The sequence below is a fragment of the Hemicordylus capensis genome, chromosome 7 (genome assembly GCF_027244095.1).
Source record: "Hemicordylus capensis ecotype Gifberg chromosome 7, rHemCap1.1.pri, whole genome shotgun sequence".
In the NCBI taxonomy this organism is placed as follows: domain Eukaryota; kingdom Metazoa; phylum Chordata; class Lepidosauria; order Squamata; family Cordylidae; genus Hemicordylus; species Hemicordylus capensis.
Window position 1 is genome coordinate 1,469,784 of NC_069663.1, and position 19,150 is coordinate 1,488,933.

The window sequence follows — 19,150 nt, forward strand, 5'->3', positions numbered from 1 at the left end:
CAGTCAGTGTTGGTTTGTAAGCTTGCCAGGCCTTGCCAAGGCTGTGCTTTCCGGGCACTCGATTGGAAGGTGCAGCTTGCTCCCAGGATCCTGTGCTCAGCAAACCTCATTGGCGGCAAACCTCAAGTGGGCTCCTCTGGAGTGATCCAAGCCAATTGTCTGAGTGAGTGCTTCCAAGCAAGAGGCATTTGCATGGACCTGTAGCAGTGTAGCAGCGTCTCCCTCAGCCAAGAGGTGAGCTTGGGAGTCTGTGGGCACAAACGCTCCAAGGGAGACGAGAAGAAAAGAGGAACTCAGACACGACGGTATGTTTTGAACAAAAGGGGCAACTTTATTAATATACTTAAATAGGTTACAAGTCGTCACTTAACTTTCTAACTAAAGGAAACAAAACAGGACAGAATGGAGTAGGCAAAAAAACTTTCCATCTTGGCCAATCTGTTGGAAAGCCAAAAATTCCTACTCGGCCCCCAACAGGGCGACCAGCAATGCCCATTCTGCCCCTGGGAGGGAGAAGGAGGGAGGGAGGGAAGGAGGGAAGGGAGGAAGCCCAGGGTCACACGGAAGAAGGGAATGGCAGGGCAAACAAAATTGGGGGGAGTCCCAGCCAGCCCCCAACCCCACCCCACCCCCGCTCCTTGCAGGCACGTTCACTTGGTCTCCTCTTCTGGGGCGGATCGACTCCTCCAGCCGCCCAGCAGCAGCACAAGCCTGCAAGAAGCACAAAGCAGCGTCAGTGGGGTTGCCCTGCTCCTCCTCCCTTTCCACTCCGGCAGCCCAGCAAGCGGGGATCGGGCAGTGGGGTGGGGGTTGTTGGGGGGGCAAGCCAGAGAATTCGGGCTCCCCACTGTGCAGCCACAGCATGGAGCAGGAGGGAGAGGAGGATTCTCTGGCCTGCCACCGGGCAGCACCAGGGGGCGCTACTGGGGCTGCAGGGGGGCCCCAGAGTCTCCCAGGCTCCTCTGCTGCTGCAACGGTTTGGGAGGAAGGAGGAGGGAGCGGAGGGGGGAGTGAGGCGTGGCTGCGAGAGTGGAGGGGGGGAGGAGCACACCCTCGGCAGGGGAGGGGGCGGATGCCTGGATGGGGCTTCCCCTGCCAGGGGAAGCCAGGCCGCTGGGGAAGGGGAGAAAGGTGGAAGGAGGAGGGGGTGCTCCCTTACCCGCTGGTGGGAATGGAGGGACCTTGCCCTCCTGCTGGGGCCACACAGCCTCCCCGGACCCAAGGGAAGCCCAAGACTGGTTCCAAAGGGCCACTTGGGGGCAGGGTGGTCCTGTAGCCTCCTCCCACAGCCTGCCAGCAGAAGCAAGGGGAGGGGCTTCTGCACCCCAGAGGCGGGGCTTCCTTGGGCCAGGGGAGTGGAGCCTGCTTCCCCCTCACTCCTCAGACAGAACTGCACTTCCCTGCTGGATGTCTTCTTGTGGACAGATCTTGTGTCCACGCGGTTGGAGGAGGTCTTCTGGGAGGCCCCTGCGCTGCACGGTCTTTCCTGAACCTCCCTTCAGCTGCTGATCTTCAAGGGGAGAGCACGGGGCTGTTGTTCCTGGAAAGAGAGAAGGACATTGGTTCAAAGATGGGGTGTCTTCTCACACTCTCCCCCATGACACCACCAAGCACCAGGGACTCCTGGCAGAATATTTGTGTCCTCATTTCCCAGAGGGAAGAGAGATCTTTCCTCTTTCCCTTTGGCTACTGGTACAACCAGACACAAGGGCCGAAGATGGCATTCCAACACGAGGGAGGGTTGCCCAGATTCCTGCCCACCCTTCCTGCAGCCCCAGCCCCCTCCCTAACCATCGGGTCCCCTTCAAGTGAAGCCCTGCCTTGGTCTACTCACCAGTCGGTCAGGTGGAGAGATCACCGTACTCTGGCGGGTGTCTCTTCTTCTTACAGCCCGCCCACAAGCGCCGAACGGCAGCCCGCAGCCCGTGCCGGGAGTGGAGGGAAAAGGCCTTCTTCACGATCTTCTCTGTCTTGCAGGCAACTCTCCCGACCTCGGGGTCATGGTCGCCAAGCAAGCTCTCCAGCGCTGGAGGGATGAAGGAGAAGGTTCAGAAATGGCATGAAGAGATCACCCCACCCTTGGCCAAGCCCCACCATTTCCACACCAAGAGGGCGAAAGTCCTGACTCTTTCTCCCCTGCACTCTGGGAAAGCCTACTGCTGAGCATCCCTGAGGATGCAAGCGGGACCTTCCATTTGAGGGGACAGGTGGCCCATTCCAGCTCTGTGGTCCCTAAATCTAGGCCTCTCCCCTCACAGAAACTTCCCCTTCCCACCCAGAAACCGGCACTTACCAGCATGGAAGGTCTCTATGTTCCCTTCAGTGAGGATGCTGCCCTTTTTGTGGACCAGGTGACCTAAAAAACAAGGGTGGAAGGAAATGGGACCACAGTTCAGGACACTGTGCATGGACAACCCGATCATTCAGGAGAGGAAATCCTCCCCTCTGTGCTCCGTCTGGGACTGACAGATTGAGCCATTCCTCCAGGGACTCTTATGTCACCTTGGGAGGAAATTAAGCAAAGAGACCTCGCTAACACGCACTGGGCCAGTCCTCCTGGGGAGGGAACAGCTCCTGCCCCTCCACACCCTTCTGGCTGTGCCTTCCAAGAGAATGAACCTTTGCCCACCAAGACGACCCACTAAGGGAGACCCAAAAGTCTTGTTTCGCTTACCGATCAGCAGGGCAGCCGTTCTCCTCACTGAAGGCTGCTCGCTGCGGAAGAAGCCCAGGATCTTGGTGGCCTCCATCTCCACGGCGTCCTCTGTGCCGAGCTGCCGAATCTGGGATCAAGAGCAAAGACAAATCCCGAGTGAGCAAAGCATCGCCCAAAGGTCCTTGAGCCATTTGAGCCGAGGGATGGACAGGGAGGGGCTGCCCTTACCAGACGCTTGGCGATCTTGTGGAGCAGCTCCTGCAGGCTGTAAGAATCCCGCGCCAGCAGCTTGCCCTCCAGGTGCCATAGGAGGGCTTCCGCCAGGAGGCTCAGATTGTCCTTCGCAGCCTGCCAAAAGAAAGACCGGAATGGGAGTGAAAAATCCTCCCAAGGGATTCCAAGAAACCTCTTAGGGGGCTTCAAGGAGTAGGGCCTGGATAGGCCAAACCACAGCGGGACAGCTCGTGAATTCACCATCCCGTGAGGCTAACTCTGGGGCCTGCCACTGGGCAGCTGGACTTGGGGAAGCCTAAACCCCTTCGTAGGGGTGGCAGGAAGAAGTGGGCTCTCACCTGTGCTACCTCCAGGTCCTCATCCTCCACATGCATCAGCACCGCGATGAGGGTCGTGATGTTCTCCTCTGTACCCTCATGATGGTGGTGGCGGTGCTGCAGGAGATCCAGGTGGGTCCTCATGGCTGCCCTTCGGATCTTAGCCTCCTCCTACAAAGAAGAACAGGGGTTGTTATTAGGGAGGAATTCCTCACCTCCATCACCATGCAGAAGAGCTTGCATGGGTCTCTAGGGGGTTTCTGGTTTCCCTTCTCCAACCCGTTCGGAACCTGCAGGTTGGCCGGCCCTCATAGAGCCGGGGCGGAGGGCTGGCATGTAAGTACTCACGTGGTGGAAGAGAGGGCGGCACAGGGCAGCCAGGACAGCATTCACCGTGGCCTGGTGTTCTGATGGACAGTGCCTCAGCCGCTCCATGAAGGCCAGGACCCCCAAAGTGGCTTCCAGACTGGAGGTCCTGAGCCCTCCCTGGATCCCGGCACTAAAATCCTGGGGTTTCTTCGCCTAGGGAGGGAAAAGGTGGATCCTTGAGAACACATGCTAGTCTACCCCCTGCTAAATGGACCACATAGCTGTCCATGTTTGATGCCGCTTGGCTTCCATCCAAGAGGGGTGAGAAGGCAGCATTGGAGCACGTGGGGAATCAGGGCTCCCACTGAGATATGCATTCCCTTAAGGATTTCTCCTTCATCCTGTGGCAAGGGTTCCACAGGCTGAATCCTCCCAACTGGAAAAATCTTCCTGTCACACCTGGGGATGCCTAGGAGCACCAGCCTCAGGAAGGGCTCCCCAAAGAGAGGAGTCTCCATGTCTAGGGATGCTCCATGCCCAGGGATGTCACTCACCGCCTTTAACTTTCCATAAATGTGGAGAAGACCCCTTTCGCTCAGGTAGCGGATGTTCTGGCTGGGGTGGACTAGCCACGCTACCAGGAGCATCCAGGTCTTCTCTAAGGCAGCAAAGTCTTGGTCTTTCAGGAGCAGCTAAAAGAGGGAAAGGAGCAGAAGACCCATCAGCTCCTGGGGCCAAACCCTCCTCTCAGGGAAGCCCACCTGAGGAAAATGCTTCTCACCTCCACAAAGAAGGCCACCTCTGCGAGGGAATGCTCTTCTGGATCTTTATCGAGGCTGAAGAGGGAAGCCAGGTATGCCTTCAGCCTGGCCACTGTGGAGGATGGTGTCTGGAGGAGAGCCCTGCAACACACAAAGGCCCCTGCTGAGTCCTGGGCGGGAGGCCCAGAAAGAGCAGACCTGACCCAAACCACCCCAGCCCCCAGGCCTCCTGAGGAATCTCCTATTCACTCCTACTTACCTCACCAAGAGGGCCACACCCTGGAGGCAGCTCCGCGGAGAGCACAGGGATTCCCAGCAGGTCTTCTCTGGGGTCACCTGTGCCACCCTCTCCAGCAGGGTTCGGACAATCTGCGCGGTCTCCCTGCAGAGAAGAGAAGGTTGCTGTCACCACCATGTCAAGGGTGGAGGCAGTGGACAAGGGAGGGACTCCTTGCGGGGTGGCGTAGTATCAAGGGTGGAGGGACTGAGTTGGACCATGGGAGGGAGACCACAGAGGTGAAGTGACTTTATCCACAGCTGGCTTTTTAACACTGCAGATGCATTTTAAGGCTCTCTGCAGAGCCAAGAGGGCTGCAAATTCTGGGCTCTCCTCTGTGTAGCTGAGGGAGGGGACCTCTGTGCCAGAGTCACCCCAACAGGCCAGAAATGCTGCTCACCCATCAGAGTGGGACATGGGAGAAATGACCCTAGCCTGTCCTCCCAGAGTGCTGGAAGGAAGACTTGCTTGCCTCGCTTTCCCCACCGCCATGACTTACTCAGGAGGCAGGTAATGGCTGTCTCGGTTCCCGACTCCCTCGGTGGTGTTCTGCAGGCCGGTGAGGATCTTGTTGACCAGGCCCACCAGGAGTTCGGGGAACCTTTCCTCCACCTCACTGGCATACTCCACGCTCCAGATGACGTCCCCAATCTTCTTTGTTGCTCTCCCCTGCGAAGAAGAGGAGGGTCAGGCCTCAGCACACAGTCCTAGGGACGGTTATGGGTCAGGAGAATCCCCAGGGCCAGGCCAGTGCCATGGGTGTCTGCACCCACATCTGGGCCTGGAGGGTGCTGCCTTTGGCTCAGGGTGCATGAGGTCAACCGCAAGGGAAAGACATCCACAAGGGGAAAGGGCAAGTCCCCACCTCCCGTGTGAACAGTGACTGCCATCCAAGCCGCCATCCTGTGTAGTGCAGGAAAGGAGGGGCAGAGGGGTGGAGTCAAGTCACCCTTGGTTTGCACCCCTTACCTCTCCCAGATGGACCGAGGAGAACCAATCTGGGGCCAGCTGTCCTCTTCTTTCCTCTTCGCCGATGTTCCTGAGAGAGGAGAGGAGAGAGAAAAGCTTCTCAAAGAACTGTCCTGTTGGAGATGGCAGCCAGCTGAAGAAGAACACGGGCACCCAAAGAGATGCTAAGCAAGGATCTCGCCTCCCTTGGGAGGTGGCTGGCAGGGGAACTTCATCAGGCCAGAGATCTCCCAAGTCCAGCCTTTCATTCCCCACTGAGAAGCCCTGGGAAGTGTTCAAAGGGGGCATTGAGACAGGAGCCCTCCCCTGCTCCTTCTCCCCAACACCCGCTCATGCCTACAGCATGGGGGTCTCAGAGCTCCCTCTGCTAACAGCCAGCAATAGACTTGCTGGTGTCTCTCTTGCACCGGCTGCCAATAGGCCTTCTTGGGTGAACTCCCCCTCCAGATTTCTCAGGGAGCAGGTAGGAGGAAACATCCCTCTATGGGGCTCAGACATGGGGGATCTGCCCCTGTCCCCTGCAGCCTTCTGCTGGCTACGCTAAAAGCCCCCCAGCTCCCTACTGGCTCCTCAGCTGAGACGAGGGTACCTACCTGGCCGAACTGGGGGTCAGCGGAGAGTCCCACACCTCGTCCTCGATGCTGCTGATGTCATGCATCGTATCGTCCTCGTCTGTAGAGGAGCACTGGGGAGGAGAGAGAAGAGAATCGGGAGCGTTTCAGGGCTTGCGTTGACCTTGCGAGGCTTCTGAGAGGAACCAAGCCCAAGGGACGGTTGGGAAGACATCCTGCTCTAAAATAAGACCTGCCTCTTGGTAGAAAAGGCATTTGGCATCTCAGCCCAGAAGAGCCTTTCACCACATTTTTGCCCCCTTTCCAATGCCTCAGATGCATTTCCTCCCATCCCACCAATCACAATCCCTCCCATCCTGCAGCATCTAGAACTAGAACCATTCCATGTTCTGTCTCCTGCTGGGGAACAGGGCACTCACACACACACACAAACACAACCTAGAGCCCGTTCACATGAAAAAATGGATGATGAAATGGATCATTTCTCACCTCCGCGGAGGACGAGTCTTCAACCGTGTAGGTGTTCTTCATCATCTTCTTGATGAGCCACTTCTTTGGCTTCTGGACTCTGAGAGGAGAAAGGAGAGACATGGCATAAGAACAGCAATGCATGCCCTGTGGATCAAGTGAAAGACACGTGTAGCCCAGAACCCAACAGTGGACAGCCAGATGCCTATTTAGTTGTTTGTGAACCACTTGAGACCTGGTTACATGTGGCATTAAAGTGTGTTTATTCAGAGAGAGAGAGAGAGAGAGAGAGAGAGAGAGAGAGATCTCGAGATTCGGAGATTCCTTGGCTGTCATGGGTAATAGTCTTCAACTGGCTTCTCCTCCATGAACATGTCTAATCAACCAAGGCTCCCAGGGAAGGTGATCCGCCTCTATGATCCCTGGAGCGGCCCTTCAGCTGAGAAAGGTACCTGGGGGAACTGGTGGCATAGTCCTCTTCCGACCCCTCTTCCTCCACGCTGGCATGTGGAGTCTCGGCCCCCGGGAAGGAAGAACTCTGTGAAGGAGAGAAGGGGGAGAAATGGTTGCTCTGGCCCTCTCATTGAGCTTCCTAGGCTTCAGCAGGGGAAAGGCCAGCCTGGCACCTTCCAGCGGTCATCACCGGGTGAGCTGAACGCAGGAAGTAGGCCGGAAGGGGATCGTCCCGTTCTGGACACAACTCTTCCCCCTTTCCTGATTTTCAGTTTTCTTAAAAACCACTTTGGAGCCCAGGCATGCTGGCTGGAGGCTGGCAGGAGAGATGGCAAAAGAGCTCCTCTCTCCTGCCCGCCTTCCTCGCAATAAGGTCGGTCGGGCTGATTTCAGGCCTTCGCGCACTCATGCAAATGGCAGAGGGGAAAGGCATCAACTCCCCCCACCCCAAGACATGCTGCGCTCCCTCACTCAACTGGGGCCCCAATGGCTCTGGTGACTGGAAAAGACCACTTCCAGTCCACTTCATGCTTTCAGTCGGCTCCTTAGTGAGGACACTAAAGGCACGTGCAAAAACATGCCAAAACTGGGTCTCCTTTCCTCTTTCTTTCCCATTTCTTTCCCCTTTTTCATTTAGTTCATTTCTCATTGGTTTGGTTTAGTTTGCTTATTGTTTTGTATTTTTATTCATTCTTCATTTATTTGTCACTGTTTTTCAATGGTTGCCATTAAAGCAACAGGATGTTCCACCTTTAACTGTGAGATCTCGACCAGAAGTCAAGGCCATAGCCACCATCTCCTTGCGGCCATCTTCTTTAATCCTATCACCCCCACCGTGCCACCATTATGATGCAGTGTTGTTAAGGGCATGGCTGTCCCTTTACCATAGCTTTAAGCAAACAACTGTCAGAAGATGGCCGCCCACCCGGCAGCATCAAAACTGGGGCCATTCCACATGCTCTCTACTCCTGGGCAACACGGGGGACCCACACGCCCAACCCACAGTTCTTCCGAGGGAGGGACTGGATGTTGAGGCTTCCTGACCTCTCCAAGGGATGGCTCTTGGTCAGCGGCGGTGTTTTGCAGCCTCCTCAACACGGTGCTTGGCCTCTGGACGCTAAGAAAAGAAAGAAAGAAGACACATGAGATCAGAACACGAGTGCTTAGAAAGAGCTCTGCTTGATGAGATGAATGAGGCATGCAGCCCAACACCCTGTTTCCAGGAGTGGACAGCCAGATGCCTGCAGGAAGCCCACGGGCTGGGCATGGAGATACCTGTCTCCATGGAAACAACCCTCCATGCTGCTCGGAGCTTCTGTCCACCCTTGGCTTCTTGCTAAACTAACCACCTCCACCCCCCCAAAAATTGCATGGGCTCCTAAGGAAGGTCCTCTACTTCCATGAGCGATGGAGCTGCCCCTCCAGGTGAGAAAAGAGTACCTCGGGGAACTGACAAAGCTCTCCACGTCCAGCTCCTGATCCCTAGTGTTGTCTTCTGGGATCTTGGCCTCTTGGATGTCAGGACTCTGCATATGAGACAAAGGTTTCCAATGAGTGTACTCACTCTGATCTTCCTAGGGCCTAGGATTCGTAGGGAGTTTTCCCCCTGACATTTTCTTTGAGTTCATTTTTATTTCTTTAAATTATTTTGATTTTTTTTTAAGACAAAAAACCTTATTAAAAAGAAACCATGTGTTCTAATTCTAACTGTGGTGGGAGTGCCAGGGCACAGCCACCACATGCTTGTGGCCATTTGGTTTCATCCTATGTCCAACCATGAACCTCCATTGTGATATGATCTACTGTGGTCAGCAAACTGGCCACCATCCTTCAAAAGGGCCATCAGAATCAGTTGGCTGCACTCTGCAGCTCTAGTCCAAAGACAGCATGACAGGTAGGTCTGTGAAATCTCTTTCTTTCCCTTCCCAAAACCAGCCATTAACAGAAACATCACTGCATGGGAGCTCCAGAATGGAATGCTAACTGCTTGTTGTCATTTCTTGTCATTTCTTCTGCATTCCTTTCATGGGGAATGGAAACCAAGAGGAACGGGACCCACTGGCATCAATAGTTTGGCCCAGAGAGTCTTCTTGATCCCACCCCTTCATGTCCTCTTCTCTCCTCTCCCCAAGAAACAGGGTTAGCTCAGCCTTTCCAAAGGGAGAGACAAGGTGGGCCCCTGAGTCCGGAGTGAGGGCCATCCCTCCTGCTGTGGGCTGTTTCTACCTGAGGGGACCAGGATTGTCTCTACAGAAATGCCTCTTCAGTCAAGAGACCTGGAGGATCTCTGCCAGGAAGACCCTCTCCTCTCCTGACCTGTCTCAGGGTCTTGGGAGCCGTTTGATGCCTCCAATCCAAAGCACACCAACCCAGAAAGGTGGCCATTGGAAGGAGAGGCAGAGGGTGGCAGAATCCTTCCCTAGGCACGACGTTCCCACTGTAATCCTCTGGCCAACATGCAGCAGCTGGATTTCCTCCCCTTTCAGGATCTGACCCCCCTCTGTCTCCTGACGGTGGAGATGCAATCTCCCCTCACCCCTCCACCAGCCCATCCACAAAAGCGACTGGAATCGTTTCCTTACCTCACAAGACCATTCGGTGTCCACGGTCTGGAGAAACCATCCATCCTCCTCAACCGTGAAGACACTGCAGGGAGAAATACAATGGCCTGAGTACCTCGGAAGAGCCTTGCTGGATCAGACCAAAGATGCATCTGGCCCAGCACTCTGCTTCCAATAGGGGACAGCCATCCGGCAGGCCTCCAGGAAGCTATCCTCTGTGCCCTTCAAGCTAGCGGACATCACCACCACATCTTGGAAGAGTGAATGCTTCTACGCAGGGGCGTAACTACCATGAGGCCGGGGGAGGCCGTCGCCTCGGGGCCCCACTGCCTTGAGGGGCCCCCCACAGACACCTCCCATGACTCCCCATTGCCCCCTGCCCAGCCCCAAGACCCTTCAGCCACTTGCCCTGTTTGCCCTCCCTCCTGCTGGTCCTCCTGGTCGGCCATCCAAGCAGCAGGCAAGCTGCTTTTCTCCCGGGCGCCTCTCAGCTGATCGGCGGCTGGGCGGGGCTTCCAGGGAGGCCTCCGTGTAGGCCTCCGTGAAGCCTGAATTCGAGTAGGCTGGCCAGCCCCAGGAAGAAGGCTGGCAGTCAGAGTGGCCACTCCAGTTCTCTGCAGCAGACCCTCTTCTTCCCAGGCCAGACAGCTCAGCCGTGGCCAGGTAGAATGTGGATTCCTTTGGGTGGTCACACCCCGCCCCCCGCCCCCTATATCCAGGTAGGGATCTGCTTGCCATAGGGCTTGGATGGGGGGTGGGGAGACTGAGAAGTCTCTGAATATTTCATGGAAGACTGATTGGAAAATTTGCTGGCTTAAAAAAAACCTCTAAAAAGTCCTATAAGTGGCTTGTTTCATGGCAGGAAATTACAAAAACTTCTGGAACAAATTTATTTATGTCTTCATTCATTCATTCATTCATTCATTCATAAATACACTTCTGTTCAAGTTGTTTTGCAACCCAGGTCTGAGTGAGAACTGAGACATGAGTGAGAACTGTGACGCATGTGTTGTGCTTTTCTATTTTCCCCCCTTAGGGTCAATCTGGCCCACATGTGAATGCAGCACCTCCATTCCAGAGGAGATGTGTGTTAAAGGGCTTTCAAAGCCTCTTGTGAAAAACCTCCTGGAATCAAACTGGACTGAATTTGTTCAGAATTCTGAGAAAACAAACATAGGCTCACCCTGCATGGTTGAAAGTCTCCTTTGCTAATCTGCAGCAAGGGGCCCATCTTAATAATGAGTGTTTCTAGTGTGTTCTAGGCATTAAAAGTAGCACAAAGATATAGTATTCAATGTATATCACTATATATTGTGAAGTGTGTGTGTATTCAGTGAAATGTATTTCTTGGCAGCATACATATTTTGAAATATCAGACTTAAATCCTTGCAAGACTGGGGTGTGTGGAAGCCCTGGACTTGGGGGGGGGCATTTTAAAATCTCTTCTCAGGGCCCACTCCAACCTTGCTACGCCCCTGAGCGCATTTGGGTCCGTTCTTAGAGCTCTACTTCGAAAACGGATCACAATGCAGAGAGCTTCACGATTGAAAAGGGAGCTGCATCTGCTGTCCACAGAGCCACCACCGGGTATTACTTGCTGGCAGACTGGAAGTCGCTTAGATGAACTTCAAGCTCAAATCCTTGGTTTTGTAAATACACCACATGAAAAAGGAATTTTTGACTTGGAAATAGTTGTGCCTGAAAGGTATCCATTTGAGCCTCCAAAGATGCACTTCCTGACTCCATTTAAAAAAGGTTTTACTCGCATATAATTCTTCTCTTCTCATTTGCTCAATTTTGTACATCTGTTTTTTGTATGTTTTGAATGAGGACAGAAATGTGAGAATAAAAGCCCCCTGCTTACGGGGCAAAGAGGCACCTTTTTCTCTTTGTAAACCGCCCCGAGGCATTTTTGGAAGGGCGGAATAGAAATCGAATTATTATTATTATTATTAATATTATTATTATTATTATTATTATTATTATTATTATTAAAAAATTTCTCGGCGGGGGGGCCCAATTAAGAATCTTGTCTCAGGGCCCACTCCAACCTAGTTACGCCCCTGCTTCTACACAATGTATGAAGACGTCGTTTTTGACTGTCTGCCCTGCAACTCTTGCCAGTCAGCGGCACTGGATCCTTCCCAGATCCAGGCTGGCAGGGGGACAGAAAACCTTCCCTACACAAAAGTTCAAGAAGAAACTCTACCTCCTGGGGGAACTGATGGCATGTGCTTCTTCCAGGATCTCGTTCCCAGTGTTGACCGTCTGAATCCTGGAGCTGTCCGAGAATGACTTCTGTGGATGATAATGGAGAGAGGAATGGGTGCTCTGGGGCCCACTTGACCTTTCCAGGGCATCTGGGGTCCAAACATCAACCCTCCTTCAAGAGGTCCTTCTTAACAGAGGAGCTTAAAGCAGGAGGTGGCTCCTTAGCACCTCAAAACCGTGTCTACCAACGTGTAACTGGGCTCAGAGAGGAACCAAACCCAAGGATCTACTGAACCTCAGAAACCAGCTTTCTGCCCATTCCTGGGCAGTCGGGAGAGATCATGGGTATTACACAACATTTGGAGTGGCAGGATCCCGAAGAAGAGTCAGGCCTCCTGCTACATGGGACACTGTGGTTTCTTGAATGGTGCCTTTAATTAAGGAAAGCCTAGCTAAGTTCTTCTCTTTGCTGGGCAGAGCTCTTGGCCACTTGATGCTGCAGACCCGTGTTTTGAGGCCCTTTTCAATGACACCAGAAAGGGGGCCATGTGGAGCCAAGAAGTGGCAGGGGGGAAAGAGTGCACCATCTACCCCAAAGAAGACTTTCCCACTCTAGTTCCCCTCCAGACTGCTCCCTTCCTGGATGTGTTTTCTGCTTGGTAGTCCAGAACAAAATCAAAGTCTAGAACCCTGGGGGAGGGAGTGATTTGGGGCAGGAGAGCGGAATGAAGGAGCCAGGTTGGAAGATAGGTAGACACACCCCTCTTCCCTCTCAGCACTTCCCATCCCAAAAGTTCCCATGATGCTTCCTCCATTGCGAGGGTCTCCAACCTTTGCCTGAGTCACTTGTAGTTGAGCCCGGATTGTCACTCATCCCACCCACCCAATTCACTGCTACTACCACTGCAAATATCAAGGCATATGGCTTTTCCAGACAAGTTCTCAAAGCATCCCTTCAACTTGCTAAGACAGGATCTCTACCACACGCCCTCTATTCTAGCTCGAAATGGGGTCTCTCCCACCCCCTCCCAGCCCTGCCATGTACAGACTGGGTTTTCATCCCTTACCAGTGACCATTTGCTCGCTTTGGCTACGGAGCACTCTTCATATATCTCCTGTGGCTGGAAGTCACTGATATGGGGAAAGGACAAAAGACACAAGTGAGTGAGTGTTTCAAAGGAACCCAGAGTAGTCAGTTTCCAGTAGTGGGCAGGGGTGAAGGCAAGAACCCTCCAAGCTCCTTGCAACATAAAGGTTACTTTCTTTATTTTATATTATATTATTTTATTTTATTTTATTTTATTTTTTTATTTATATACCCTCCCTGCTCTCCACAACATAAAGAGCTAGCTTTCTTTCTTTCTTTCTTTCTTTCTTTCTTTCTTTCTTTCTTTCTTTCTTTCTTTCTTTCTTTCTTTCTTTCTTTCCTGATTCATTCATTCATTGGATTTATATATATTTTTATACTGCCTAATTTAAAAACCTCTAAAACAGCTCAGCTCCCTTGGTTGGGGTTTGGAGAGCGGCTACTGGTCAGAGTAGAGCAATGGTCTGACTCAGCATCACCTGTTCCGAGGGGCTGCCACGACCCCCTCCTCTGCCCCCCAGAGGGGCTTCCACTGTTCCCCTCCCAGTTGCTCCCTTTGCCCTGCAACCACTCAAGGAGGCACCAGCAGATCCAGCCCTGAAGGAGCAGCCAGCCACACCCTGGCTCTAGTCTCCTTCTCCCGCTCTGGGTGGCTGCAGGGCTCACCTGGAATCCAGGGCCTGAGAAATAGTGGGCCAGGCACACCAGCCCATGGAGCCCCACAGCCCTTCAGTCCTCAGAGAGCAGACTAGGGAACCGATCCCCCCACCCCACCCATCCTCATTTAAAACCCTAGGGAGCAAAATGTGCACGAGAACCCTCCCTGGCCTCCTGTGCCTGAACCCCTGGATCCTCTCCCAGCACCCAGCTAGCTCAGACGGATCGGCTCTTCTCCTTTGGAACTCCCTTTACCTGCCCCTGCTCTCATTCCTTTCTGTCTTCCCCACATTCCAATAGTACGAACTTAGACTGGGTGCCCCTTGCAAACTGGGACCTCTTGGGGGTTGGGCTTATTAATGTTGGGGGTCATGACTTCTATGGCAGAGTATTCAGCAGCTATTTCACTCCCATTACAGCAGAAGTCAACAGGATCTCCGGGGCAACAGCTTGTCCATGATAAGCAGGGAGATTCACACAAGGTTAAACTAATCTGCTTTATTCAGAAGTAGATGCTGAGAGGAAAAGACCTCTATCTGACTTCTGGCTACGTGTTGGTCAGAGAGAGACCTGTCGTGGTCATCAGGGTTACTGGTGCCAAAGGCCGATGGCATCTGGAGCTGGATCTCCATCAATGAAACCCTGGCAGGGGCCATGTTTCTTGAGAGGATCCTAAGTGGTCCTGAAATCCAAGGTGCCATAAATCAAGAATGGGCCCAGATAACCCAGGAGGAGCAGGAGGACGTACCTGAGAGGAGCCACAGGAGTTGCCTCATCAAGGCTGCCCACGCCGCGGAGTGAGGGGCATCCTTCTCCCATGTCCTGTCAAGGAGAGAGGAGAGCAGGAGTGAGGATGGGCTGGGCCAGCTCACACCCACCGGGGTCATTCCTAAGCAGCCAGTGGGGACTCCCACCCTAGATTTCTCATCAAACCGCTTTGAGAACTTGGGTGGTCTTTCCCCCACATTGGACCTCTTTGGGGCAGGGTGGTGAACCCTTCCTCTAAACCCCCTGCCGGAGGCCATGTTCAGCGCTCCCACATGGCCCCAAATGGACAAAATTTGGCGTGAGCCGCAGGGGAGACAGGTTGCTCTCCCCCTGCTAAATATCAGAGTATGACCACTTTGAAGGGGTCTCTTGGCTCAGTTAGCTGAACTCCCTGGGCCCCGTGGTTGGCATGGGGCACCACCAGCCAGCAGGGTTACCAACTCTCTCACTAATCCTGCTCCTGTGACTTCAGCAGAAGGCTGGCATGCAGATATCAAGCTGGTGATGCATTTCCCATCTCTTTGGGCTAAGCTGGTCAAGCTTTTGCTCAGAGCAGAGGAGCCAGGCCACATCAAGAGGGGGCAATTCCCATCTTCCATAGAACCTGTGACTCCCTCTTGGCAGAAATGGCCCTTTCGGTCCTCCCTCCATCCCCCTCCTCAACATTTCATTTCTTTTACCCAAGAATGACCAGTGTTGTTTTCTTCACTCCCTCATATGGCCATCCTGCCCCTCTGAAGGGGGAAGCTGCAAGGATCTCGGAGAGACCAGGAACCCCTTCCCTTCCTCTGTGCAGGTGGCTCCACTCTGCAGTTCCTCTCTGGATGAGATCCTGGAGGAGGGAGGGGGCTGATGGGGCTCTGACCCATCGATGGGGGGCTGCTACTCCATGAAGACCCCGTGAAGATGGTCTGGGCCAGTCCCTTCCTGCACTACAAGGTCAGCCCAGAGGGGCCAGGACAGTCTCACTTCCTAAATGTCTCCACCTTGACCCAAATCCAACCCCTGGGGGTCTCCCCATCCCCACCCCCTTCATCAAGAGGGGGCAATTCCCATCCTCCACATAAGTGCCACTTGGCAGATCTTGCCATTTCTATCTTCCCTCCATCCTCCTCCACAGCATTTCATTTCTTTTATATCCTACTTTTAGTTTAAAAATATCAAAGAGGCTTACAAGCAATAAAACTCGTATTATTTCATTCTAAGCTACTGAGGAAGAAGCCTTTCAAAACAAGGTCATCATCACCATCAATCCAAAGAGGGAGGGAGGGAGGGAGGGATCTAGGGAGGGAGAGTGCCTCTCCGCAGGGGTGTTGCTGGAGACTTAAAATGTTCCCGAGCCTGATCCCTTTTATTTATTTATTTATTTATTTATTTATTTCATTTATATACCGCCCTTCCGAAATGGCTCAGGGCGGTTTACAATTAAAACAGGAAACATTAAAAACAATTAAAATAGAGATGCAAATATAAATACCAATTTAAAACTACTTAAAAAACAATTAAACTATCAAAACAATTAAAACCCTGAAAACCAGGTATTAAAACAATTAAAACTGATTAAAAACCCTGAAAGGCCAGGCTCTCTTGAAGGACAGTAAAGAATCAAGATTACGAATTTCCGCTGGGAGTGCATTCCACAGTCCAGGAGCAGCTACAGAGAAGGCCCGCCTTTGAGTCGTCACCGAACGAACCGGTGGTAACCGGAGACGGACTTCCGCAGATGACCTTAACGTGCGGTGGGGATCATGTAAAAGAAGGCGCTCTCTAAGATATCTTGGACCCAAGCCATTCAGAGCTTTAAAGGTAATAACCAGCACTTTGTATTTTGCCCGGAAAAAAATTGGAAGCCAGTGTAACTGTTTTAAAACAGGCTTTTGAGCATCCAATCCAGGCATTTCCAGCTCCCAAGAATGACGAATATTTTTTTAAAGCCACCTAATGGCGATGCAGGGAAGCAACTTGCCTAGAGAGCAGGAGGCTGTTGGTTCGAATGCCTGCTGGTGTGTTTCCCAAACAATGGGAAACTGCTATATCGTGCAGCAGCAATCAAGGAAGGTGCTGAAAGGCCTCATCTCAGACTGCACAGGAGATGGCAATGGTCAACCCCTCCTGTATTCTAGCAAAGATAACCACAGGGCTCTGTGGGCACCAGGAGTCGACACTGACCAACAGCACAATCTTTCCTCTCCTTTAATATGGCCATCCTGCCCCACTGAAGTGGGAAGCTGCAGGGATCTCGGAGAGGCCAGGAGGTCCTTCCCTTCCTCTGTGCAGGTGGCTCCACTCTGCACTTCCTCTCTGGATGAGGTCCTGGAGGAGGGAGGGGGCTGACAAAGCTCTGACCCATCGAAGGGGGGCTGCTGCTCCATAAAGACCCTGTGAAGATGGGCTGGGCCAGTCCCTTCCTGCCCACCAGGGTCAGCCCAAAGGGGCCAGGACAGTCGCACTTCCTAAATGTCTCCACCTTGACCCAAATCCAACCCCTGGGGGTCTCCCCCCACCCCCTTCAACAAGAGGGGGCAATTCCCATCCTCTACAGAACCGGCAACTCCCACTTGGCAGAATTCGCCATTTCTATCCTCCTTCCTCCCCCCCCCACATTCCATTAAATTGATATCTTCCTTTTAATTTAAAAATAATGAAGTGGCTAACAAACAATAGAACTCATATAATCCCATGCAAAGCTACAGAGGAAGAAGCCTTCCAAAAAATGGAGGTCATCACCATCTATCCAAAGAGGAAGAGAGAGGGGGAGCCTCGCTGCAGGGGTGTTGCTGGATGCTGAAAGTGCTCCCGAGTTTGGGCTCTTTTCACCATCCATTACAGTCATGCTCAAATACCAAGAATGACCAGTGTTATTTTCTTCAAGTCCCTCATATGGCCATCCTGCCCATCTGAAGGGGGAAGCTGCAGGGAGCACGGAGAGGCCAGGAACTCTTTCTCCTGTTCTGTGCGGGTGGCTCCACTTTGTGCTTTCTCGCTGGAAGAGGTCCTGGAGGAGGGAGGGGGCTGGCGGAGCTCTGAGCCATCCATGGGGGGGCTGGTGCTCCATGAAGACCTTGTGAAGGTGTGCTGGGCCAGTTGATTCATGCCCACATGGGTCAGCTCAAAGGGGCCAGGACAGTGTTGCTTCCAAAATGTCTCCACCTGGACCCAAATCAAACCCCTCTGGGTCTCCCCCCCCCATAAACTGAACCTATTTGGGGCAGGGCGGTGGACACTCACTCTGGACTCCTTGCCCGAGGCCATTTTCTGCACTCCCTCACGGCCAAAATTGGACGGAAATTGTTTGTGAGCAGCAGGAGATGCCAGAAAGTCTTCCTTTCAACGGTCGAGTCCAGAGAGTTTGAAGGCAACAGTGGAACCTCCAGCCCCATCAGGATCCGTTGCGACCGGTAAACACACCCAGCCGGGGACTCCCCCCTCCAGCAACCGCCATGTTTGAATGTACACAAGGATGGTGGAACTCCCAGGCCCAGTGGTGGGCACAAGGCACCAGTAGGCTGGGTTGCCAACTATTTACCTGGTCCTGCTCCTGTGACTTCAGCAGACGCCTGACATGCAGATCTTAAGCTGGTGAAGCAGTTTCCCATTTCTTTAGGCTAGGAATGCCTTCACCTGCTCAATCTGCTCAAGCTTTTGCTCAAAGCAGAGGAGCCAGGCTACATCAAGAGGGGGCAATTCTCATCCTCCACATAAATGCCATTTGGCAGATCCGGCCATTTCTATCTTCCCTCCATCCCCCCCCCCCACCTCAACATTTCATTTCTTTTACCCAAGAAAGACCAATGTTGTTTTCTTCCCTCCCTAATATGGCCATCCTGCCCCTCTGAAGGGGGGAACTGCAGAGAGCTCAGAGAGGCCAGGAACCCCTTCCCTTCCACTGTGCAGGTGGCTCCACTCTGCACGTTCCTCGCTGGATGAGGTCCTGGAGGAGGGAGGGGGCTGATGGAGCTCTGAGCCATCCATGGAGGGCTGCTGCTCCATGAGGACCCCGTGAAGCTGCACTGGGCCACTCCCTTCCTGCCCTACAAGGTCAGCCCAGAGGGGCCAGGACAGTGTCGCTTCCTAAATGTCTCCACCTGGACCCAAATCCAACCCCTGGGCGTCTCCCCCGCCCAAAAAACATTGAAACTATTTGGGGCAGGGCGGTTGACACTCACTCTGGACTCCTTGCCTGAGGCCATGTTCTGCGCTCCCTTCACGATCCAAATTGGACAGAAATTTGCTATTAGCAGCAGGAGAGGCCAGAAAGTCTTCCTGCCAACGGTCGAGTCCAGAGAGACTGAAGGCAGCAGCGGAACCTCCAGCACCATCAGGATCCGTCGCGACCGGTAAACACTCCCGGCTTGGACCCCCCCCCCAGCAACCGCCATGTTTGAATGTACACAAGGATGGCGGAACTCCCATGCCCAATGCTGACCACGAGGCACCAGCAGGCAGGCTTGCCAACTCTCTCCCTGCTCCTGCTCTTATGCTTTTAGAGGAAACCTGGCATATTCAAATTAAAGCGATGAAGATTTCCCCATCTCTTCATTTTCATTGCAGCAAAAGCTTCATCTGCTTAATTTTGGACTGTCAAGCTCTTTTTCAAGGCACAGGAGCCAGGCTAGCAAAAAGGTTGGCAACCCTGCAGGATAAAGACTGAAGTCCATCCCTGATCACACATGGAAGGGGACAACAGTGATGTGAATTCGGTTCGTCCCTGGGTCCGCCTTTTAGCCAATCAAACAGACACAGTGGGAATCTCTTTTGAGGCGTTTATTGCAGATTAGCTGTGGGCTTTGGCTCTGCACTGAATACAAATTGGTTATAGGTGCATCTTACATTTATACAAACAATCTGAA

The 19,150-nt window shown here is 53.1% G+C and overlaps 1 protein-coding gene across 2 annotated transcripts; it reads right to left on the bottom strand.

Annotated features, from left to right (window-relative positions):
* Window positions 1-308: 308 nt before the first annotated feature.
* Window positions 309-4,186, bottom strand: LOC128332505 (uncharacterized). 2 transcript variants are annotated; one of them, XR_008310671.1, is made up of 9 exons: window positions 4,071-4,186; window positions 3,556-3,729; window positions 3,229-3,378; window positions 2,885-3,004; window positions 2,675-2,783; window positions 2,294-2,356; window positions 1,835-2,026; window positions 1,160-1,540; window positions 309-711 (listed from the first exon to the last, which is right to left on the bottom strand). XR_008310671.1 is itself a non-coding variant. In XM_053266827.1 (8 exons), the coding sequence occupies exons 1-7, from the start codon at window positions 4,161-4,163 to the stop codon at window positions 1,842-1,844; spliced, it is 894 nt and encodes a 297-aa protein (XP_053122802.1). In that variant the 5' UTR covers window positions 4,164-4,186; the 3' UTR covers window positions 309-1,540; window positions 1,835-1,841. The 2 variants fall into 2 exon arrangements, 1 of the variants encoding a protein (XP_053122802.1); XM_053266827.1 differs by having other exon boundaries at window positions 309-1,540.
* Window positions 4,187-19,150: the final 14,964 nt, after the last annotated feature.

Coding starts and splice junctions, on each gene's coding strand:
- LOC128332505 (XM_053266827.1), bottom strand. CDS start 4,163: ATGCTCCTGGTAGCGTGGCTAGTCCACCCCAGCCAGAACATCCGCTAC. Junction 3,730..4,070: donor TTTATGGAAAGTTAAAGGCG/GTGAGTGACATC, acceptor TTCCCTCCCTAG/GCGAAGAAACCCCAGGATTT. Junction 3,379..3,555: donor GCCGCCCTCTCTTCCACCAC/GTGAGTACTTAC, acceptor TCTTCTTTGTAG/GAGGAGGCTAAGATCCGAAG.